This window comes from Lactuca sativa, chromosome 7, assembly GCF_002870075.4.
Source record: "Lactuca sativa cultivar Salinas chromosome 7, Lsat_Salinas_v11, whole genome shotgun sequence".
In the NCBI taxonomy this organism is placed as follows: domain Eukaryota; kingdom Viridiplantae; phylum Streptophyta; class Magnoliopsida; order Asterales; family Asteraceae; genus Lactuca; species Lactuca sativa.
This window is the reverse complement of record NC_056629.2, coordinates 100,433,179-100,453,687: the sequence shown is the minus strand read 5'-3', so window position 1 is coordinate 100,453,687 and position 20,509 is coordinate 100,433,179. Positions and strand designations below refer to the sequence as shown.

At 36.0% G+C, this 20,509-nt stretch overlaps 1 protein-coding gene across 1 annotated transcript; it reads right to left on the bottom strand.

Annotated features, from left to right (window-relative positions):
• Positions 1-5,936: 5,936 nt before the first annotated feature.
• Positions 5,937-8,002, bottom strand: LOC111898444 (cytochrome P450 76T24). Its single transcript, XM_023894351.2, has 3 exons — positions 7,559-8,002; positions 6,740-7,168; positions 5,937-6,674 (listed from the first exon to the last, which is right to left on the bottom strand). The coding sequence occupies exons 1-3, from the start codon at positions 8,000-8,002 to the stop codon at positions 6,063-6,065; spliced, it is 1,485 nt and encodes a 494-aa protein (XP_023750119.1). The 3' UTR covers positions 5,937-6,062.
• Positions 8,003-20,509: the final 12,507 nt, after the last annotated feature.

Here is a 20,509-nt window from a genome sequence, read left to right as displayed (position 1 = left end):
TTGCCGCACTTTCCACAAGTGGGGCCCTTCTGGCCTCCAGATCTCGAATCGGTAGGCTTTGTCCGCTTGGCTGCCGGCTGAGACTACGCTGGCCGCCTATCCATCCCCTGAGACTCGGCCTCCTCCCTGGCCTGAGTCTCCAACTCAATCTCCCTCTTCCGAGCATTTGCCTGAAGCTCAGCAAATTTCCAGTAAGTCGAGTTCGATACAAACTCCCGAATATCCCTCCTCAAAATGCTCAAATATCGGTTTCATGCGTGCCTGCTCGGTAGACACCTACTCAGGGCAGAACATCGCCCTCTCATGAGACTTCCTGGTAATCACAGTAACCGCATCAGTACCCTGCTTGAGCGTCAAGAACTCTTGAGCCAACCACTCCCTCTCCACATGGGGAACATACTCGTCTCTGAACATGGTGGTGAACCTCTCCCAAGTCACCTCAGAAATCTCCACAAGAGTGAAGCTCGCCGTCACGAACTTCAACCAATCCTTCGCTTCCAAGCGAAGCCGGTTCAGTGCGAACCGTACCCTCAAATGCTCTGGACAGGAACATGTGTAGAAACATCCCTCAATATCAGAAATCCATCTCATCGCAGCGATCGGATCCTGTGTCCCATCAAACTCTGGTGGCTTCGTGTTGCTGAACTCCCGAAACAATAACTAGTCATCTCCCTGAGGCCTGGCAGCAGCAACGGCGACAGCAACCGTAGCCCCAGTCACTGCTGCGTACCGCTCATCAAAGGTCTCAATCAATGTGGTCTTGATAGACCTGAACATCTCTAGAATCCCGACTCGGATAACCGCAGCCACCTCCTTATGAATCATTTGGCGGAGCTCCTCATCACTCACCCCGCTGGTCTCTGGTCTATGGTGCGTCCGAACCATGATGTTTCTCTGAAATTCAACATAAAAATATCAGAGACCCTGCTTGAGCATACTCACACTCGATAACACATCCCTACTTGCTCCCTTGAACCCTAAGGATTCTTACTTGGACTGCACACTGATATGGTGTCTTTGGTAGTACGGGCCCTTATACTACCACCCACACCGCATCAATATTCACCCCAAGTCCTCCTCCTTGGATCCCAGATCACAAGTACTCTACATCTCGCTAGCATAGGCTACCCATCGGTAGATCTCTCATAAGCTCCTCACTTCTATCTACTCACTCTCAAGCAACAGAAATCTTCCCAGGCTAAGGCATCACAAATCAGGCCACTCTAGTCCTAATATGAATACCTAGCCTAATCTACCATGCATATCATATCATAACGTATCTCATAACACATAATGTAAGCGTATTTTAGGAAATCACCGTTCGGGCGCTGGCTGATCGTACACACTGCTCTGCTCTGCTTTTTCAAAAACATTTTACTCTTGAGGAACATTTTTGTGAACTTTTTTTTTTGAAATCTCTCAAATCCTCAGTTTGAGTTCAGATACGCCTGAAGGTGTACCCGAATCCCTCAAACCAGGGCTCTGATACCAACTTGTAACACCCAAAATTTTCAAATAATTTTTCACATTTTAAAAACACACTTTCATTCATAATTGTTATAAAAATATCATTATATCACAAAATCAGTTCATAACATCACATTCCAAGATCAAAAAAATGTAAAGGCTCCTCATGTGTGTACTGATCAAGTCGGCGCCTTCCCGCGATCCTCATTGGTACCTGAAACACATAACACAACACTATAAGCATAAATGCTTAGTGAGTTCCCCAAAATACCACACACAACACATACGTCTTTCTAGGCCATAACTTTGTAGGATCTTCCGATCCAAATGTCTCAGGGGACTTCCGTCCCGAATCCCGGTAGACCTTCCGGTCCTACCCGTATCGACCTTTAGGTCCGTAACCTCCTGACCTTCCGGTCCTTATCATACATAACATACATATCACATAACATCATATAGCACATACATCTCCTAGCATACAAGACCTTCCGGTCACACATAGGTACCCTTCCAGGTACAGTATAGTAAGAAGACTCACCTCGGGTAACTCGGAAATCTCGAACTCTGTAAAATCGGGTCTAGCCTCCGCCTAATCATATGAAATAAACACTCTAAATCAATACATTTCTCAAGGCTAGACTATTCCCTCTCTTAGTACTCTCAGAAGGGTAAAAGACCATTTTACCCCTCTCATGGCTCAAAGACCCTAAAGTTGATCAAACCCTAAAAGTCAACAAAAGTCAACTCTCCGGGTTACACCGCACGTACCAAACATGTACGTTGGGCGTACCCAGCGTCCTCACAGAAATGGGGTGTGCGACCCCTTACGCCCCGCGTACTGGGATTACGCCCCGCGTAGCTCCTAGTTTCAGACTCTAAGCTCTTGAGGTCTTAAACAATTAAGACCCACGTCTAACTTCTAGATCTGACCCTTTCTAAGCCTCTTAATCCATAAAGTTGGTGACTTTAAACCTTTGAATGGCTGGAAAAGTCACTAACACCCATAACATTCCATTTCCGAACTATAGAAAGCTCATAACTCAAGCATGACCTCATAGCAACGACCAAGATGGAAACTTGATGGATCTATAACACAAATATCACTGAAATGGGACAGATCTAGGTCCATGAAGTACATTACACTCATAAAGTCTCCACCTTTGGGACTTTTAACCCTAGAAATGGTCCATGCAATATCAAACCATATAAAGAGGAAAGTTTTGAACTTTATACCTCTAGAAGAAGCTCCTTTCTCTGTAGATCTCAGATCCAAACTTACACTTCAAGCCCTAGCCTCCACAAGCTCTTCTCCTTCTTCTTCACTAACACACCAAGACACTTTTAGATCCAAAACACACACACACACATACTTAAGCTAAGGACAATGGAAGGCTCTATCTTAGGTTTCACTCTCTGATATGGAGACTGAGAAATGATCATTAGCATCCTTTAACTAGTGCACACGCCAAACATTTAGGGTTTGCATCTGGATCCGTTACGCCCAGCGTAACCCTGGGTACGCCCAGCATACCCAGGCGAGTCCACGTCCAAAACAAGCGCATGAGTACGCGTAGCGTACTCCCCAGTACGCCCAGCATACTCATTTAAACTCACTCAAGGGACCAATCTTGACAACTTGACAAAATGAAAGGGCTAAATAGCTTTACTTGAATTTCGGGATGTTACACGTGAGCTGTATCTCCGGCAGAAGGTCTGGTACAGATGAAATATATCTGAGAAACACTGGAGCTATTGTTTCTCTTGCCGTAGGTATTGGCCTCAACTTTTCAAGGTTTATCCTGGACGAGTTTGTGGTCAACATCAATCCCATCACATGGGATACCTTCTTAGTGTGTCCAAGATTCATTCAGTTATTCATCAACAGACAGTTTCCTGATATGGTCAAGGAGGGAGATACACTTGATATGAAGTCCTTAGGCCCTCACACTGTTGGGCTTATCAAGGAAAATCGCAAAGGAAAAGTTGTCTTTCAAGGACTATATCTACTCGTAAAATTCGGAAGATTTGCTGAGCCAAATGAGGCGTCTGAGTCTCACGGATCCTTTGACAAAATATCTTATGAGCCTACTTCATCTGAAAGGGTGATCTCGGAAGGAGATGTGATCACTGTGTCAGATCATTAAGGGGAAGAGACAGTTGCTCCCAATGTGCCTGTAGCTGAGGAGCATAACCTGCGATCAGTCCAAGTCGAAAGTGACTACAATGAAGGGTCTTCTAAGAATGCAACTGAGACTGATCAATATGAAGAGCTTGATCTTAAAAGCTTTGATAGAGATGAGATTCCGACTAACTTTGGAAATAACAAAGACTTTTTGTCAAATGTCAATCTTAACACATTGCTTGATAATATCAGTGATGTTGCTCACCCAGCAACGGAGATAAGGGACTCTGATGACGTTCTCGAGTAAACACCTGTTACTACCGATCAAGTGTTTGATACTACAACTCCAATGGTGACAGTGTCAGGGATTCCTCCACTTGATGTTGTTTCACCTACAATTGAACCACTTTAGAGTGATGATGCAACAGTCCAGACCCTACAGCCTCCGTCAAAGAGAAGAAGACGTGATCCGAGATTTGGGCTTCTGGATTCTGACTTATCTCAAGTCCAGCCAATTACACCAACAACTACACCTACTATCGTCTCAACAGAACCTTTTAGTGGAGGTCCTAGCACCACCTTTGAGGTTGGTGGCTCCTCTAGTCAAGCAGGATTTTCTTCTCCTATGGTAGATCTTGATGATGCCTCTATGCGGCTAGCCATGCATCTAGCCTAGGAACAAACTTCAATACCTTCTTCTAGAGCTAAAGGAGTTGCTTTTAGAGAAGGTCATACAGGCCAATATGATTTAGTTATTGATGAGCTTCAAAAGAGAGTCAATGTGCTTGATCAAAAGAATATAAAGCTCAACATTCAATTCAATAATCTTTTGAGCGAGAAGGTAAATCTGAAGATTCAAGTTTCTGATCTTTAAGAGGATAAAGCTTTGAAAACCAAGCAGATCTCTGACTTACAGAAGCACTTTAATCTTCTCACTTCAAGTTACTTTGACTTGAAGAAGAAGTTAGAGGAGGAACTTGGTGACAAGTTCAAAACATCTGCTGATGAGTCGAGGATTAATCTGCACATCCAGGCTCATCCCATTGTGACTTCTGCTCCGACATCACGTGTTGTTAATAGATTTGAAGAAGAGCCATCTCAAGCTCCAAGTGTTGTGGCCTTAAAACATGCCAAACTGACTAAATCTACTGAAAAAAGGTCAATACTTGTTTAAGAGGAGCTCGGATAAGAATGCTCCTGCGGATCAGCCTACTATCACCTTCACAAATCTTGAATAGAATCGTTTTACAAATATATATGGTGATAGGCCGAGGATCGTTTCATCGGGATTTCACGATACTTTGAATATGTGGATCGTGAAACGGAAAAGTGGTAAAACTGAGCTTTATAAAGATGCCCATGATTTCAACTCCTAGACCAGGGTTGATCTTTCAGAGCTATCAAAGGCCCCTTTTTCAAATGTCTCTCAAAATCCCCAGGCTACGCAGTTCAAGCATTTCTTGGAGGATCAAGTACACAAGGGTTTTCCTTCTATGAAGACTGCAGAGTCAATCATTAAGATATACCCAAGTGTGATTGATCCTAAAACTAATCAACCTCTTCGAGCTGTGATGTGGCCAGCTACTAAACAAGTGAAGAAAATTCCTATTCTTCAATATCATCCAGATGGATCTCTGTGAACGATGGAGTACTGGGTGTTTGATGAAACCACAGCATTTGCTGTCATCAAGCTTGAGAAGGGATGCATCCGCTTGTATGATAAACGAGACCTGCTTCAATTTGGAAAGTGGGATATACATCAGCTAAGCCATCATCAGATTAAAGTTGTAGAAGACCTCTTTGAGCCAGCTGCCAAAGAGTTTACAGCTATGGTTGTGGAGATCATTGACAAACGGATGTGGAATGGAGCGATGGGGAAGTCGGATGTGCTGGTAGTCGATAAAGACAGAGCTCAAGCTAGCACCAAACCAAGGGGGAGATTGAAGGGTCTAATTAATGGTTTGGTCTAGGCTTTCTTTGTAATAAGTTCTTTTGAGTCTTTATGTAGTTTTGGTAGGTTGTTTGGTAGTTTACGGCCATGATGTGAGTTTACGGCCGTAAGCCTGTTAACGGCCGTAAACCTAGAGTCGGCCCAAGTCCACTATATATAGGGGTTATGTAGGTCATTTATGGTTGTTCATGCCACAATAGTTCATGGTCACAGAGCAAGTTGTACCAGACGTTTTTATGCAATAGAAGTGTGTACAAGCTTGTTTCAATTCTGTTTCTACTTTGTTTCTCATTCCATTGATTGTGTGATTGCTTGATCATTGGTAAAGACCCGTTTTCAGGACCTTACAATGGTGTACAAAAAGAATGACTAAGTGTGAAAATAATGGCTAAATGCTAACAAAAGCATGTGTTAATTACCATAAAAGTAAGAAAGAGACATATACAAAAAGAAAGTATAGTTATTTAAACACATAGTAAACAAGATATGTACAAAAAAGTGAGTAAAGTTATTTAAAAACAATCAAAGTACTTTTATTGGAATAACCACGAGTGGTACTTTTCTGGGCAACGTGAGCCCAAACTTCTCCTCCATATCCATATCTTGTGCTCTAATATTTCCTTCGAGTTTCCATTCAAACTTTTGAATCAAAGATGCCAACATTAAATGCAACATCCTATGAGCAAAATTTAATCCCGGACATATCCTCCTTCCAGCACCAAATGGAATAAACTCATAATCTTGACCTTTATAGTCGATATTCACTTCCATAAACCTTTCTGGCATGAACCTTTCCGGGTCATACCAAATGTTAGGGTCTCTCCCCATAGCCCAAATATTACAAAGGATTAGTGCATTTTTAGGCACAATGAAACCTTTCACTTCTACATCTTGTATGGCTTGGTGAGGAAGAAGAACAGGGGCTGGTGGGTGTAGTCGAAGAATTTCTTTTATTACTGCTTGCAGATAAGGAAGCTGAGAGATATGCATTTCTTGTATATTTCCGTTGTTGTTTTGCATGAGCCGAATGATCTCTGCCCGAGCCGTTTTCATTTTCTCTGGGTTATGGATAAGCTCAGCCATTGCCCATTCTAAAGTGTTTGATGTTGTATCAGTTCCGGCGATTAATATATCCTAAAATAATTAATGAAACAATATTAAAAGTATACCCTACGTACACTCCAAAATGATTTACTTACGTAGAACAAATGTCTCATGTCATCTAGACTAAATAGTGATTCATCTTTGTGGAAGAGCTTAAGCAACGTATCCAAAACATCATCGTTTGTTGCTAAACTCGATCTTGATTGCAATCGTTGGTCAATGATCCCATCGATAAGATTCAACAACTTCTTACCATAAAAATTTCCTTGACGTACTAATCCTTGTGGATCCAACGGTTTTAGTATTGGAAAAAAGTCAGCTATATTCGGTTTCGCAGCTAATTCCAACAAAGTCATCACTGCTTCTCTACACTCTTGGGATGACATAGTATCATATTGAGCGAAATCCATAGAGAATATGAATTTGGAGAGAACATTAAGAATTGTTGTAAAGGCAGCTACACCTATGTCCACGACTTTTTCATTAGTAGAACATCCATCTACGTAATCTACAAGTTCTTGTACCTAGACGTATAAACATGAGATTTAATTAGATTAGATAATATGCGATCCAACCAACTTAACATAGAAACTTCTAATTAACATATAAACCAATTTCTGTTTCGTGGAATCAATCTTTTATTAAATTAAAACATAACTATAAACTATAAAGTATTTAGGGGGCGTTTGGATTTAAGGTGTTTATTTAATTATTATAATTTAATACCATCAAGAAACATTTTAAATGGTTTGATGAAATAAAAAAAAACATATATAGTATTAATTTAAATATGTATGAAATATACTATTAACCGAGTCGAGCCTTAAACTTTTAAATAAGTTACTAATACGAACAGGTGAGTTATAGAAACTAATTTATTAAAAACATATACATGCTATCAACACGGCTCATACCTTCTCCCTACGTAGCAGTTGGCTACCATCTAGACATTGCGCGGAGAACATATATTCATTAGTTATTCGTCGTAGTCTACGCCACTGATCTCCTACTGGCAGCCATGCAATGGAGTACTTGTCATGATCAACTGCACGAATACTATCCAGAATCGTTCTGCTAGAAAACGATATATCATGTGTGTGAAAGAACTCCTTGGCAATATCGGGTGATGAAACAACTATTGTTGTGCGTCTTCCAAGCTTAAGAGACATCAAAGGTCCATAACGTTTAGAGAGTATGGCGAGAGAGCGGTGGGGTTTGTTTCCAAGTTTTAAGATGTTTCCGATGATAGGAAAAGGGTAAGGGCCCGGTGGAAGCCGTGAGTTGCAGAAACCGGGGAGGACGACATAAATGAACGTTAGAATGAAAGATAATAAGAGAAAGATGTTTGGATAATCCATAGCTTTGTGTGAGTGCGTTGTTATCAGTTATCACACTTTAAATATGCAAAATTTATCCCGGTGTCATGACATGTGTAGTAACGTAATTCACTGTATATTGTCATAACAATGCTACTTTTGGCAAGACGCCATTTCAAAATTATCTTTTAAACGTTTTGATATATTTCTAGAGTTGAAAATATGTCTATAATTAGATAACACAGTTCGAGATCTGCAAAGAAAATTTTATTGATAACCATATATAGATTTTCTAAATATATAAGGGATAAATATTGTATTTCCCGATATCCTTTGTATTAGAATTTTTCTTTTTGCATAGAAAGGTAATAATTAGAAAAAGAATTTACCATGGAGTAGTTTCGTACTTATATACTAAAGTATCTATAGCTTCTTCCGGTGTCAATTCCAAAAAAGGTAATTAGTTCAATTTTTTTCTAACTATTTTTAAAACTGGGTCTTTATCGTTGGAGGAAACTTTTACTATTAATTATTGTTTTGGTAAAGTTTACGTTTTATACACCAACATTTACAAAGAGGTTATGTGCTCACGTAATGTTATAAAGACAAAGCATGAAGAGAGAAAAGCAGGGATAAAAACTTCATCGATTTATATGGAAATTGTCCATTTTTGCTATATATTGCATTAGCGTTATGGTGAGCTTAAGAAGTAGTTTTAAAAGTACATTAGAAAGCGTGTGCATCCGGTTTAAAAATGATAAAACTAAAAAAAAAATAATTATATAAAAGTGGGTCAAACGGGTCGAAAGATTCATGCTTTCAGTTCTTTTTCTCTACACCATAATACCATATTACCATATCACATTGCTCCACTTCTTTTTTGTTAATTATATTATGAAAAGCGCTAAATCTCTTAGGCCTACATTTACATATTAGGGATTAACTTCAAATATAACTTATAGATTTTCAACCATAAGAATGTTTATCCGGTTAAATGATTGGAATAATTGGTATAAAAAGCATGTGAATGACTAACTATAATATTGGGTATACAAGCACGCAATGCAAAAGGATCAAGACTTTATAGTCGCCAAGTTTGCTGAAGCAACCAGCCAAGGGGCGTATAGTATGTTATATATAGGGATTCCAATATCAATAAAATTATGTGGATAGTGTTGTGGATCGTATAAAAACGCTTTCTGAAATTTATAATTCAATCATATGTCTAGGGTTACATAAATTTGTTAGCACGATATTCTTAAACCCTAATTAGATCAAAACAATAGTATTGAATCACCAAGATGTAAGCGAACTTCATATCTTAATTCATTGATGTGTCGTCTTTTTGATGCGGAATTTTGACGACGAAAAATAGAACAGTGGTTATTATCTTCCTAAAAAAAAATTTCTAAGTTTCTTTCAACCAATATTTGATGACGGGTATCAAAGAGAGTACAAGAAATTTAAATTGTCCACATTTTATAGCCTAAACATTAGAATTATCATTAAACTCTAATAATGTTATGATATTTCATTAATTATTTATGAATAGTTTTGTAACTTAAAGGCACCCACATAAATATTATCAATTTATAATATTATAAATTCTAACAATCTCCCACAGTATTATATGTTTGAAACTGTATTACAAATTCTTTAAGCACACTCTTATTCACGTTTTCACTTTATTTTCTTTAGAACAATCTAATTCATCTTATGCATGAGTATTGAACAAACACGGCTTTGATCATATATTTAAAGCATGACTAAACCACCATGATCACAATAGCTACACACTTAATGAAATAGATCAAATGTAGATGAAAATGACATACAACGTAAAGTACACATGTCCATTTTCAGTTGGTTCTTAACTATAGTCTTAAGTGAGATCAATTCTTTATGAAACATAAATTTTGCATTGTCTTCAACTCGGGACAATGATAGAAAAAATCAAATTTATTATGTAGAAATTCACAACAAGATTTCTGTTGGATTAGTGTCTAATTCCATAACTATTTTTGTATGTACTTGACTTGATGGTGCATGGTCCTTTTGGGTTGCCTTCACCAAAGCAACTTGATAGGATGGATTATGGAGAGAAAGGATTAAATATGATTTATTAATATATTATGAGAATAATATATTAAAGGATAAATCATATTGTTTAATTAATATTAGTCAATAATTAATTGCTAATTAGTTTTGTGACTAAAAGAGATTAATTAAACTTAAGGGACTGGAATTGTAATTATAAGATAATTGCAATTTGGGCCATGGATTGCCTTATACTAAGGAGTAGACGAATTCTGTGGGAAACCCATGGGGAAATCGTCCAAGGCCTTAAGGAAAGGAATCTATTGGTTTGTTAGGGCTTAAGCATCCAAATTAGGGTTTCCTTATTAGATAACCCTAATAGCCTCCTATATATATATAGATCCCTTATGACCCAAAAACGTGGCTAAGCATCCTTCTAGGGTTTCACACGTTTTAGGGCAGCCTCCATCTTCTCTCCTCTTCATCCTCTTGCTCTTGGTGTTTGTGAACCATCAAAGGAGTGACATTTATGACTCTAAGCTTTCTAAAGTCACTACAAGGAGGATTTGGGATTGTTATTGCTACATAACAATCAAGGTAATATCTTAAACCCATTCTTATGCTAATATGATTACTTGTATGCCAGAATTAGGGTTTATAGTCTTAGATAACTTGCATGTACAATAGAGAAACCTAGATCCAAGCATTAGGGTTTGTATGAGCACATAGGATGTTCTTAGGACCAAAACCCATCAGTGGTATCAGAGCCTAGATTGGTTTCTATTGTATTGATGCCTTGTATGTTGAAAAAATTCGTTTTTTGTGGTTCTGCTTGTTGAACTCGCCGAGTTTCTAGATGAACACGTCGAGTTCATGCTGACTCGACGAGTCCATGCCTAACTCGACGAGTCGGTTGGTTAGAATGAGGGAAAACCGGGATTTCTTGATGTTTTTGCTTGAGGATACTTGTCTTATCATATTAGATCAATATAAATCCGATTTTTTGATATATATGACTATATTTTTGATCTAATTGAAGATATTTATCAATTAATAAAATATTTGTTTCCTTATGTGATAATTGATTAATTATTTTGATTAAATTGGTAATTGTTTTGCAAGAAATCATTAAATAAATCAAATATGGATAATTATGTGATTAAATGTTAATTTAGATTATTTGTTATTTGATCCTTGTGTTATGAAATGTTTCATATTTTCCCCTTTAGGTTTTATAGTTTAAATTTTACCTCAAGAGTTTTGTTGTTTTGAAATTTAAATAGTTGAAACCCTAATGTTTTGAAAAAGGTTTCAAAACTTGCCCTCAAGTTTTGGAATTTAAATTTTGATTAATAGTTTAATTTTGATGTATATTTAAATTCTAAACCCTAATGTTTTGAAATGTTTCAAAACTTACCCTCAGGTTTTGGAATTTAAAAGTTGATTAAAAGTTTAATTTAGGAATATTAAATTCTAAAACCCTAGTATTGTTTTGAAAAGTTCAAATCACACCCTTATGGCTTTATTAATTAATTAAGGTGTGTAATTAAAAGAGGTTTGATAAATCCATAAAAGTTTAGGTTTACAATTTAATTAAATTAAAAGTATAATTGTTAAATTTGACCACCTAGTATTTTAAAAGTTGTAAAATACACCCTATACTATATATATATATATATATATATATATATATATATATATATATATATATATATATATATATATATAACATTAAAAGTCTAACATTATATATATGTATGAGTAAAGTCAGTCTTACCGTTAGTAGGCCTCATTCACGAAGCTCGTCTATAAGGGGTGTTTAAGGAAATTGCCTATAAAATGGCGGTTGAATGGATATCCACTCTTAACCTACCGCACTCTTGACTAGTGGAGGGTCGTTAGCCGAACGGGTAGGATAGGATGAAACCTTCCATTATAAGTATAATGAATTACAAAAGTAACTAAATGTTTTACAAATTCCCAATCTTAGTTACTTAGGCAAAAGTGAATTGATGCAATTCCATGAAATTACACTTTGTGCCCTTGCGAAGACGTTAGTGGAGCATGTGTGGTTTACCGGCACACTAAATGGTTCTAAGCAAAGGTAGCAAAGGGTGAATCAATGTTTGTCATAGTTCGGTGGAGCGTGTGTGGTTTACCGACACATCGAATAGGTGACTGTAACATGTGAGGGCACCATGTAAGTTTGCATGGTTATTCACACCCGCTTTGTGATCCTCGGCATCCCAGTCACAAACAAGAGGGGCATATCGAGATTTAAACATGCCATTGAAATGTTCAATGAATCTCATAGGATCTAGGAGTTTTCATAGATTTAAAACTTAAATTTCTTTTTCATTTTTCATGGTGGAAATTAGTGAATCGTCATTCACTTACCTTCAAATGTTCTGCAATTTGGGTTACGGCATCCTTCTCCCGAGTTGTAGAATATTGTGTTGGGTCCTAGCCTTAGTATCTCATTTGGGTGATTTACTAAGGACTCAATCAATCAACTAACTTGAATTCACTTTCTCCCGTTTTGTAGATGTCAAAGTTTGACAACTATGGTCTTCCCAAATCCCGTGGAACAAGCTTTCCACATGAAGATGATATTCCACGATTCGATCGAGGAACAAGAAATCATGTTTCACTTCCTCCACCTCTTCCAATTATTCTCCCTAACCCACAAGTTCGAAGGCTTGAAAAGTTCAAACTCACTCAAGCCCTTTTGGCAAAGTAAACATAAAGAAGGAAAGTCGGTGTGTGCACACATCCTAGGGATGAAGTCACACATTGATAGGTTAAGAATGTTGGGATCCGTTGTCTGTGAGGAAATGGTTGTTGATTGGGTTCTTCAGTCACTTCCTAACTCATATAGTGAGTTCGTAAGAGAGTACTATATGATGAACCGCGACGTGACCCTTATAGATCTCAACTATATGCTTATTGTTGTTGTATCAGCAATGGTTTGGCGTAATAGAAAAGCAAAGTTGATTGGTGAATCTGCCTTCAAGACCTCTATGGATATAGACAATGGCAACGAAAGACATGCTATGATCGAAAAGTTTGATCATAAGAGAAAGGAAATGTCTGAAGTAGTTCCATGTCATGTTCCAAAAGAGTCAATTTGCTTTTATTGCCAAGAGAAAAAGGCATTGAAGACGAAGCTGCCCCATTTACCTAAGAGATATAAGAGATGGGAAAGTCGAAACGTATGGCTCTAATATAGGTAAAATCCATTAACTAACTCTTTTAAGCTTCTATTCTAGATTCTTAATACATAATGTGATAAGATTACAATTGATGTCTTGTAGGATCGAAGAAAAGAAAGGAAACTTAAGGGAAGAAGTGAGCAGAATCTAAGCGTGAAGGTATGGATTTCGATCGCATTTCTCGAAGATTAGATTCTTGAGCTACTACTTAGAGTTATAATTAGATTGCTAAGAAAGATGTATTAGCATAGTTTTTCAATGAATTGCATTGTAATGACAAATTTTTTCCGCAATAAAATAAATTTTGATTTTATATTATTTATTTATCCTTGCAATGGCATATATGAAAAATAGATGTTTGAATGTTTCTATTATTAGCAATAATGGATTTGGCTCTTATTATGTTATTTGTGGAAATGTCAAAGAATTTACCGAATAAGGAAAGTTTCTCATCACCCAAGTTTCAATTGGACAGAAACTTGGAATCATGCAACTTGGTTGCACGATGAATGAGAAATTTCATATTTGGAAATTAGGCTAATTCATTGACAAAGTGTCAAGTGAAGGACTAGGAGATCGAGTACACAAAGTTGTGTGTTGATCAAGTCCATCATAAGAGTTACAAGATATTCGTCATGATTTACTAAAAGTTTAGTAAATATGATTATACTTATAAGATTAAGTGTGATTCGGAATTGATTAAAAGGTTTAAATCAATAACAAAACGAATAAGAAGAATCAAGTAGGCAGAAAGATAAAAGTTTCTCCATTCTAAGAAGAAGGGAGAGTAGCTTTTATGTTTTATGATAGTTCTTAATGATTAAGAACCATATCTCAATTGATCCTCTAAGTGAGTCTTAGTACAATTATATGTCTAAGAAGAGGAATCAAGGATTGAAGAAATGGTTAAATCAAGAAGTCGATCATACTTCGTTCCAAAACAAGTCTTAGAGTTAAGATTGTGACATTGAGTGAAAAGTATTAAGAAGGTTTATAGCATTCATCAAATGTGGAAAGTTATGATTTCTTGGATAACACAAAGACCAACTAGGACCAATTTATGAAGTGTTTTGATAAAAACTACACTAACTCTTGAATATTTGTTTGTCAAGAAATGTTTACTGACAAGAGAATCTTATATGTCAAGGAGTCAGTGGGAGTCTGAATGGTCTTGAAAGGTTTCAAGAACAAATCAAAATAGACCTTATCAATCATCACTAGCACACAAGTTGAGGTTTACAACCTATCGTGTTGACATTATTTTGTTTCTGTGTCGTTCCAATTAAGTTAAATATGCATGTGAGTTCTATGAGTTCTCATTTGAATGCATAAAAGGCAAGGACCTTGATCAATTAAAAGTACATTGATAGGAAAGGGTGAGCTGCTTAACTACTTGGAAGACATGGTGGGCAGTTGTGCTACCATCAGGCAAAGAAATTTCGGTCCATATGAGTTTGACTTTGTCGTAAACTTTGGCTTTAACGAATTCACATGGATAGGAACACATACACCATTAAAATCTAAGTGTCATAAGATTCCCTCCTTCATGAAAATGACTGTGAGGAAATACTTTCACTAACAAAGATTTTAAGAAGATAGTGATTGTAAAATTGCATTCTCGAATTCGATTATGGTTACGGTATCCCTTTCCATAATTTGAATTGTGAGGTTTGGAAATTGTTTAGACACACATATAAACTATCTAAGGCAAAGGTGTATAAGTTCAAGAAGCCTTGATAAAAGATTATCAAAGCACTAAGTATTAGAAACATGAACTTAAGAAATTCAATAAGCATTGTTTTTCTGAAAGTTAAAATTTTTTTGAATACATGTCAAAGCTAGTGGGAGCATAAGTGTTATGTTTATAATAATCATCATGATAGTGGGAGCATAAATGTTATGATTGTATGATTATTAAGGCATGTATTGCAAGTTTGCAATATTAATTATAGAAAACAAGAGTTATACCTTGCAAGGTCGTAAGGGTTGTAAAGTTGTTTTGCTATAATTAAGGGAGAGAATATTATGCTTCGTTTCAAATCTAAAGTCTTAGGTTGTGGAATGTTAATAACTTAGTCAAAGGTACATAGTGTGTTCTTAAAATTTCGATTATGATTACGACATTCCTCTTCACAATTTGAATTTTGAGAACATAGCAAATAAAATATTATGGCAGAAGATTGAAAAAGTATCAAATCTTTATGTTGGACATTATGCATTGTGTCCCATACGCTTCGGGTATAGGATCGATTGCATAGGCTATAATATTTGACCATTCTAAAATTTTCCAAATGTCCAGCGCATTTAGAGGGAAAAAGGACAAGAATCGGTTTTGACTAAAATAATTAAACAACTATCAAAGGACAATCCAAAGTTCGTTTAGGATTGGTTGCTTGTGAGTAGTTGGAAGCATAGTATTGTAAAATATGGAAATGTTTCCATATTGGATGGACCATATCGACATTATTATGAATAGATAAGATTCTATTAAGAATGAGTTATCATATGGAAATTATGGAAACGTGTCCATATTGGGAATTGAATATTCAAAACCTATGACTATATTGGAAACTTTTATGCAAAAGGATGTTCAAAGGAATGTTCATTGAGTAAGAGACATCACATCTAAGGAATTGTCTTGTAACAATCTCCGATAGAGGATTTTGTAATATCATTGGCAATAGTCTTTGTGACTTTGGTGCAGTGACATTACGAAAGGATCATTGCATAAAATGTTAGAATCTAATACATTCTATAAGTGGCAAGAATTTGATATTCTTTTACTTATGGAAAGGGATTAGGAGTTGATATTCTTTTACACTTATGAAAAGGATTAGGAGTTGTGAAATGAGTATGATTGGAAATGTGTTCATTGGATCTATTTCACAAAGTAAGCACCATAGGTAAACATTGTGTGCATGCTAAGAGCATGGGACAAGTGTAATAATTCAAGTAAGAAGTTGATTACCCGAAACGACAAATAATGAGTAATCGATACGGTGATAAATAAAAGGTGTTTTATTTATGCTCAAAGGGTTGAGAATATATGGGATTAGTATTATTCTTGTGTTTCACTTTGCATGTTTTGACTTCTTGAATAATTTAATTGGTTATGAACAATCAAATTATTCGAACGGGCCACAGTCGTTTATATGTTGGAAATAGATATGAATAAAGACTATCGTGAATTGGTGTGTGGATTGTCTAAAGAGTATTAGACATAAGCAAATGTTTGCTGCAACGTTCGTGAGCGCTTATGAATATGAATTTGAGAATTGGATCAAACCCACGCTCACTTGGATCACTCCATGGATTGTATGTGATTGGTGAGACGATAACATCTTATATTCTTGAAACCGAGATGTGTGAGTTGTATCTTGCGAATTGGTTGCACATTGATAATATGTAAACGCACCAGTAACTTGGTGTCATAAAACATATTGTTGTGTGTGATTCGGTGAGTGAGTGCAAGCAATCATTGTATTAAACTTTATCCGTTCCTTTTATACAAAGTAGGATAAAAGCGATATCATTGGGCCCCTCGATGATTTAGTGATGACAAACGTAAATGCTTGGCCGGGCTAGGGCTAATTTGATTTGTACAGTTAGTCAGTCGTCATAAATCGGAATTCGAGAAATAGTACAAAGAGAATGATTTGAAATCATGTCTTACGATATCTAGAATGGAGGAATATATGATCCTTTATCTAAAGGACACGCGTATCTGATAGGATCAGAGTTGACATCGGCTTTCGAAAGCTACGATTGCAGATCAGGATCTGAAGTCATATGCATAATAGTTATTAGACTTATCTAAGTGGGAGACTGTTGGATTAGTGTCTAAGTCCATAACTATTTTGGTATGTACTTGACTTGATGGTGCATGGTCCTTTTGGGTTGCCTTCACCAAAGCAACTTGATAGGATGAATTATGGAGAGAAAGGATTAAATATGATTTATTAATATATTATGAGAATAATATATTAAAGGATAAATCATATTGTTTAATTAATATTAGTCAATAATTAATTGCTAATTAGTTTTGTGACTAAAAGAGATTAATTAAACTTAAGGGACTGGAATTGTAATTATAAGATAATTGCAATTTGGGCCATGGATTGCCTTATATTAAGGAGTGGACGAATTCTATGGGAAACCCATGGGTAAATCGTCCAAGGCCATAAGGAAAGGAATCTATGGGTTGCTTAGGGCTTAAGCATCCAAATTAGGGTTTCCTTATTAGATAACCCTAATAGCCTCCTATATATAGATCCCTTATGACCCAAAAACCTGGCTAAGCATCCTTCTAGGGTTTCACACGTTTTAGGGCAGCCTCCATCTTCTCTCCTCTTCATCCTCTTGCTCTTGGTGTTTGTGAACCATTAGAGAAGTGACATTTGTGACGCTAAGATTTCTAAAGTCAATACAAGGAGGATTTGGGATTGTTATTGCTACATAACAATCAAGGTAATATCTTAAACCCATTCTTATGTTAATATGATTACTTGTATGCTAGAATTAGGGTTTATAGTCTTGGATAACTTGCATGTACAATAGAGAAACCTAGATCCAAGAATTAGGGTTTGTATGAGCACATAGGATGTTCTTAGGACCAAAACCCATCAATTTCATGATATAAAACATTATCATATATAAAGATTCCTACTAAAATAATGCATTTATATATACTAATGCACATACGAGCAATGTGCTCATGAAACACCTTATGCGTTAAAACGTTAGTTAGTGAGTTTGATAGCACTGAATCCTTTCATATGTGTTATATCAAAATTTGTCCACCCTAAACTCTCTTGTTGGTGTCAATGATATTCGAATTTGTCAAGCTACGTTTGTTAAGGTAGCCAAATTGTGTTCAAAATAAATCTTCAATTGATTGTCAATGTTATATATTACTCATAATTTCATGACAAAACTATACATTTAATAATTGGATACATTAGAACATGCTACAAGTGTCTGTTTAGCATACTTTCATAGTTAGACTCCTCTAAACACCATAATTGGATGTGGAGTGTGTAACGCCCGTAGATCCGGCTAGTCAATTTAGAGATCATAGGGGTCGAAAACGACTTTTCGACAAAATATTATTTAGAATAAATAATCTTAACCAAGCTTAATAATATGTCTCAAGGGTTCCGTACATATAATGAACGCCGAAATCCGAGTTATAACGAAGAAGTTATGGTCTGTCGAAGGTTTAAGACAAAACCGGCATGGCACCGGGAGACGTAAATAGTGAATTTTTGATAAACGACTTTTTAGCCTTATCGATCCAAATAAAAGTTGTAGTATATGTTAAACCAAGAACATACAAAAAAAGAACGCCCAAATCTGACTTCGTATGAGGAAGTTATGAATTTTCTAAGATTTGACATAGTAGTGCACGACCCAAAACTCAAATTTTAGTTCAAGCGGTTTTTGGCCTACGCGACTTAAATGAGAATTGAAGATCTCATTAATAGGAACTCAACGGTAAAACGACATACGAAAACAGAGTCCGTATGTAGAAGTTATAAATTTTACGCGAACATATAACAATATAATCTTCTCGTACTGTTAAATTTAAGATCGATCGAGAATTAGCCAACGGAGTTAAAATGAAAGTTGTAGATCTTATTTTTACCTACTCGTGGATATAAAGAATATAAAAAACGAAGGTCTTATGTGAAAGTTACGGATTTTAGAAGTCGGAAGTGTGTTGTGCGAAAATGAGTGATGTGGCACAATCTTGGCCATTGCTTTCTCCCCAAGTCTTGCCACTAGATGGTGACATGTGGCACCAAGTTCAGCCATTTTCACCCTATAAATAGAACCTCTTCCACCCTGATTTTCTTCACACATTTCTCATTCTTTCTTCTCTTTACTCTCTCTCTAGAACCTCTCTCTAGCCCCGAAACCCCCCGAAAAGCCTAGGGAACCTCCCTAGCACGAGGCGGAAGCCCCGGAGTGCTCGAATGCTCCGAGAAGAAGAGCTTTTCAGCTCGGGAACGCTGCTCCAACCAAAGACCGGTTTTCTATAAATAAGTTGTAAGTGAGCTACGTCTACGCTATTTTTAATATAGTTTTTATTTAATTATAGTAACGTTATTAGGAACTTATAATAAATACTTGGGCTATTATTATGGGTTATATAAATATTGTATAATGCTTATATAATAGTAATAATAGCTAGACTATTAATTAGTCTCGAAAAATAAGAGACTAAACTCTTGTGGTAATAATATTAGGTTTTGTCGAATGAAATTATTTTTAAGAAGCGAAACGCTGTATGAGTTCGGAATCAGCACCTTTTCAAGTAAGTGTATAGTCTCTTTCATGAACATGATTTTAATACAAGTATTAATTAAAATATTAAATATATGTTAAAGAGTTAAATATTTGTTGAAGAGTTAATGTGTGAGTGCATAGTCCCTTTCATGAACATGATTTTAATACAAGTATTAATTATAGTATTAAATATTTGTTGAAGAGTTAAATATTTGTTAAAGAGTTTATGTGTGAGTGCATAGTCTCTTTCATGAACATGATTTTAATACAAGTATTAATTAAAGTATTAAATATATGTTAAAGAGTTAAATATTTGTTGAAGAGTTTATGTGTGAGTACATAGTCCCTTTCATGAACATGATTTTAATACAGGTATTAATTAAAGTATTAAATATATGTTAAAGAGTTAAATATTTGTTGAAGAGTTTATGTGTGAGTGCATAGTCCCTTTCATGAACATGATTTTAATACAAGTATTAATTATAGTATTAAATATATGTTAAAAAGTTAAATATTCGTTAAAGAGTTTATGTGTGAGTGCGTAGTCTCTTTCATGAACATGATTTTAATACAAGTATTAAATAAATGTTAAAGAGTTAAATATTTGTTGAAAATTTTATGTGTGAGTGCATAGTCCCTTTCATGAACATGATTTTAATACAAGTATTGATTGAAGTATTAATTATATGTTTATGTGCGAGTTAATTGATGTTGCCTGAAATACATGTTACAGAACATACCTGGTTATATATGATGATTTGGATAAAGAGTAAACCTAAATTAATTATAAAGAATATTGGGTAGTATTTTCTTACGAGTACAAGTGAGTTATACTCAGATAATAGAACTTTAGTATATGTCATTGATCCGGAAGCATGGATTAGACACAGTCATTGTCCCTAGTCCGAGAGTATGGATTGGACATAGTCAACTGTCATTAATCCGGGAGCATGGATTAAGACATAGTCAATTGTCCTTAGTCTGGGAGTATGGATTAAGATATAGTCAGTCG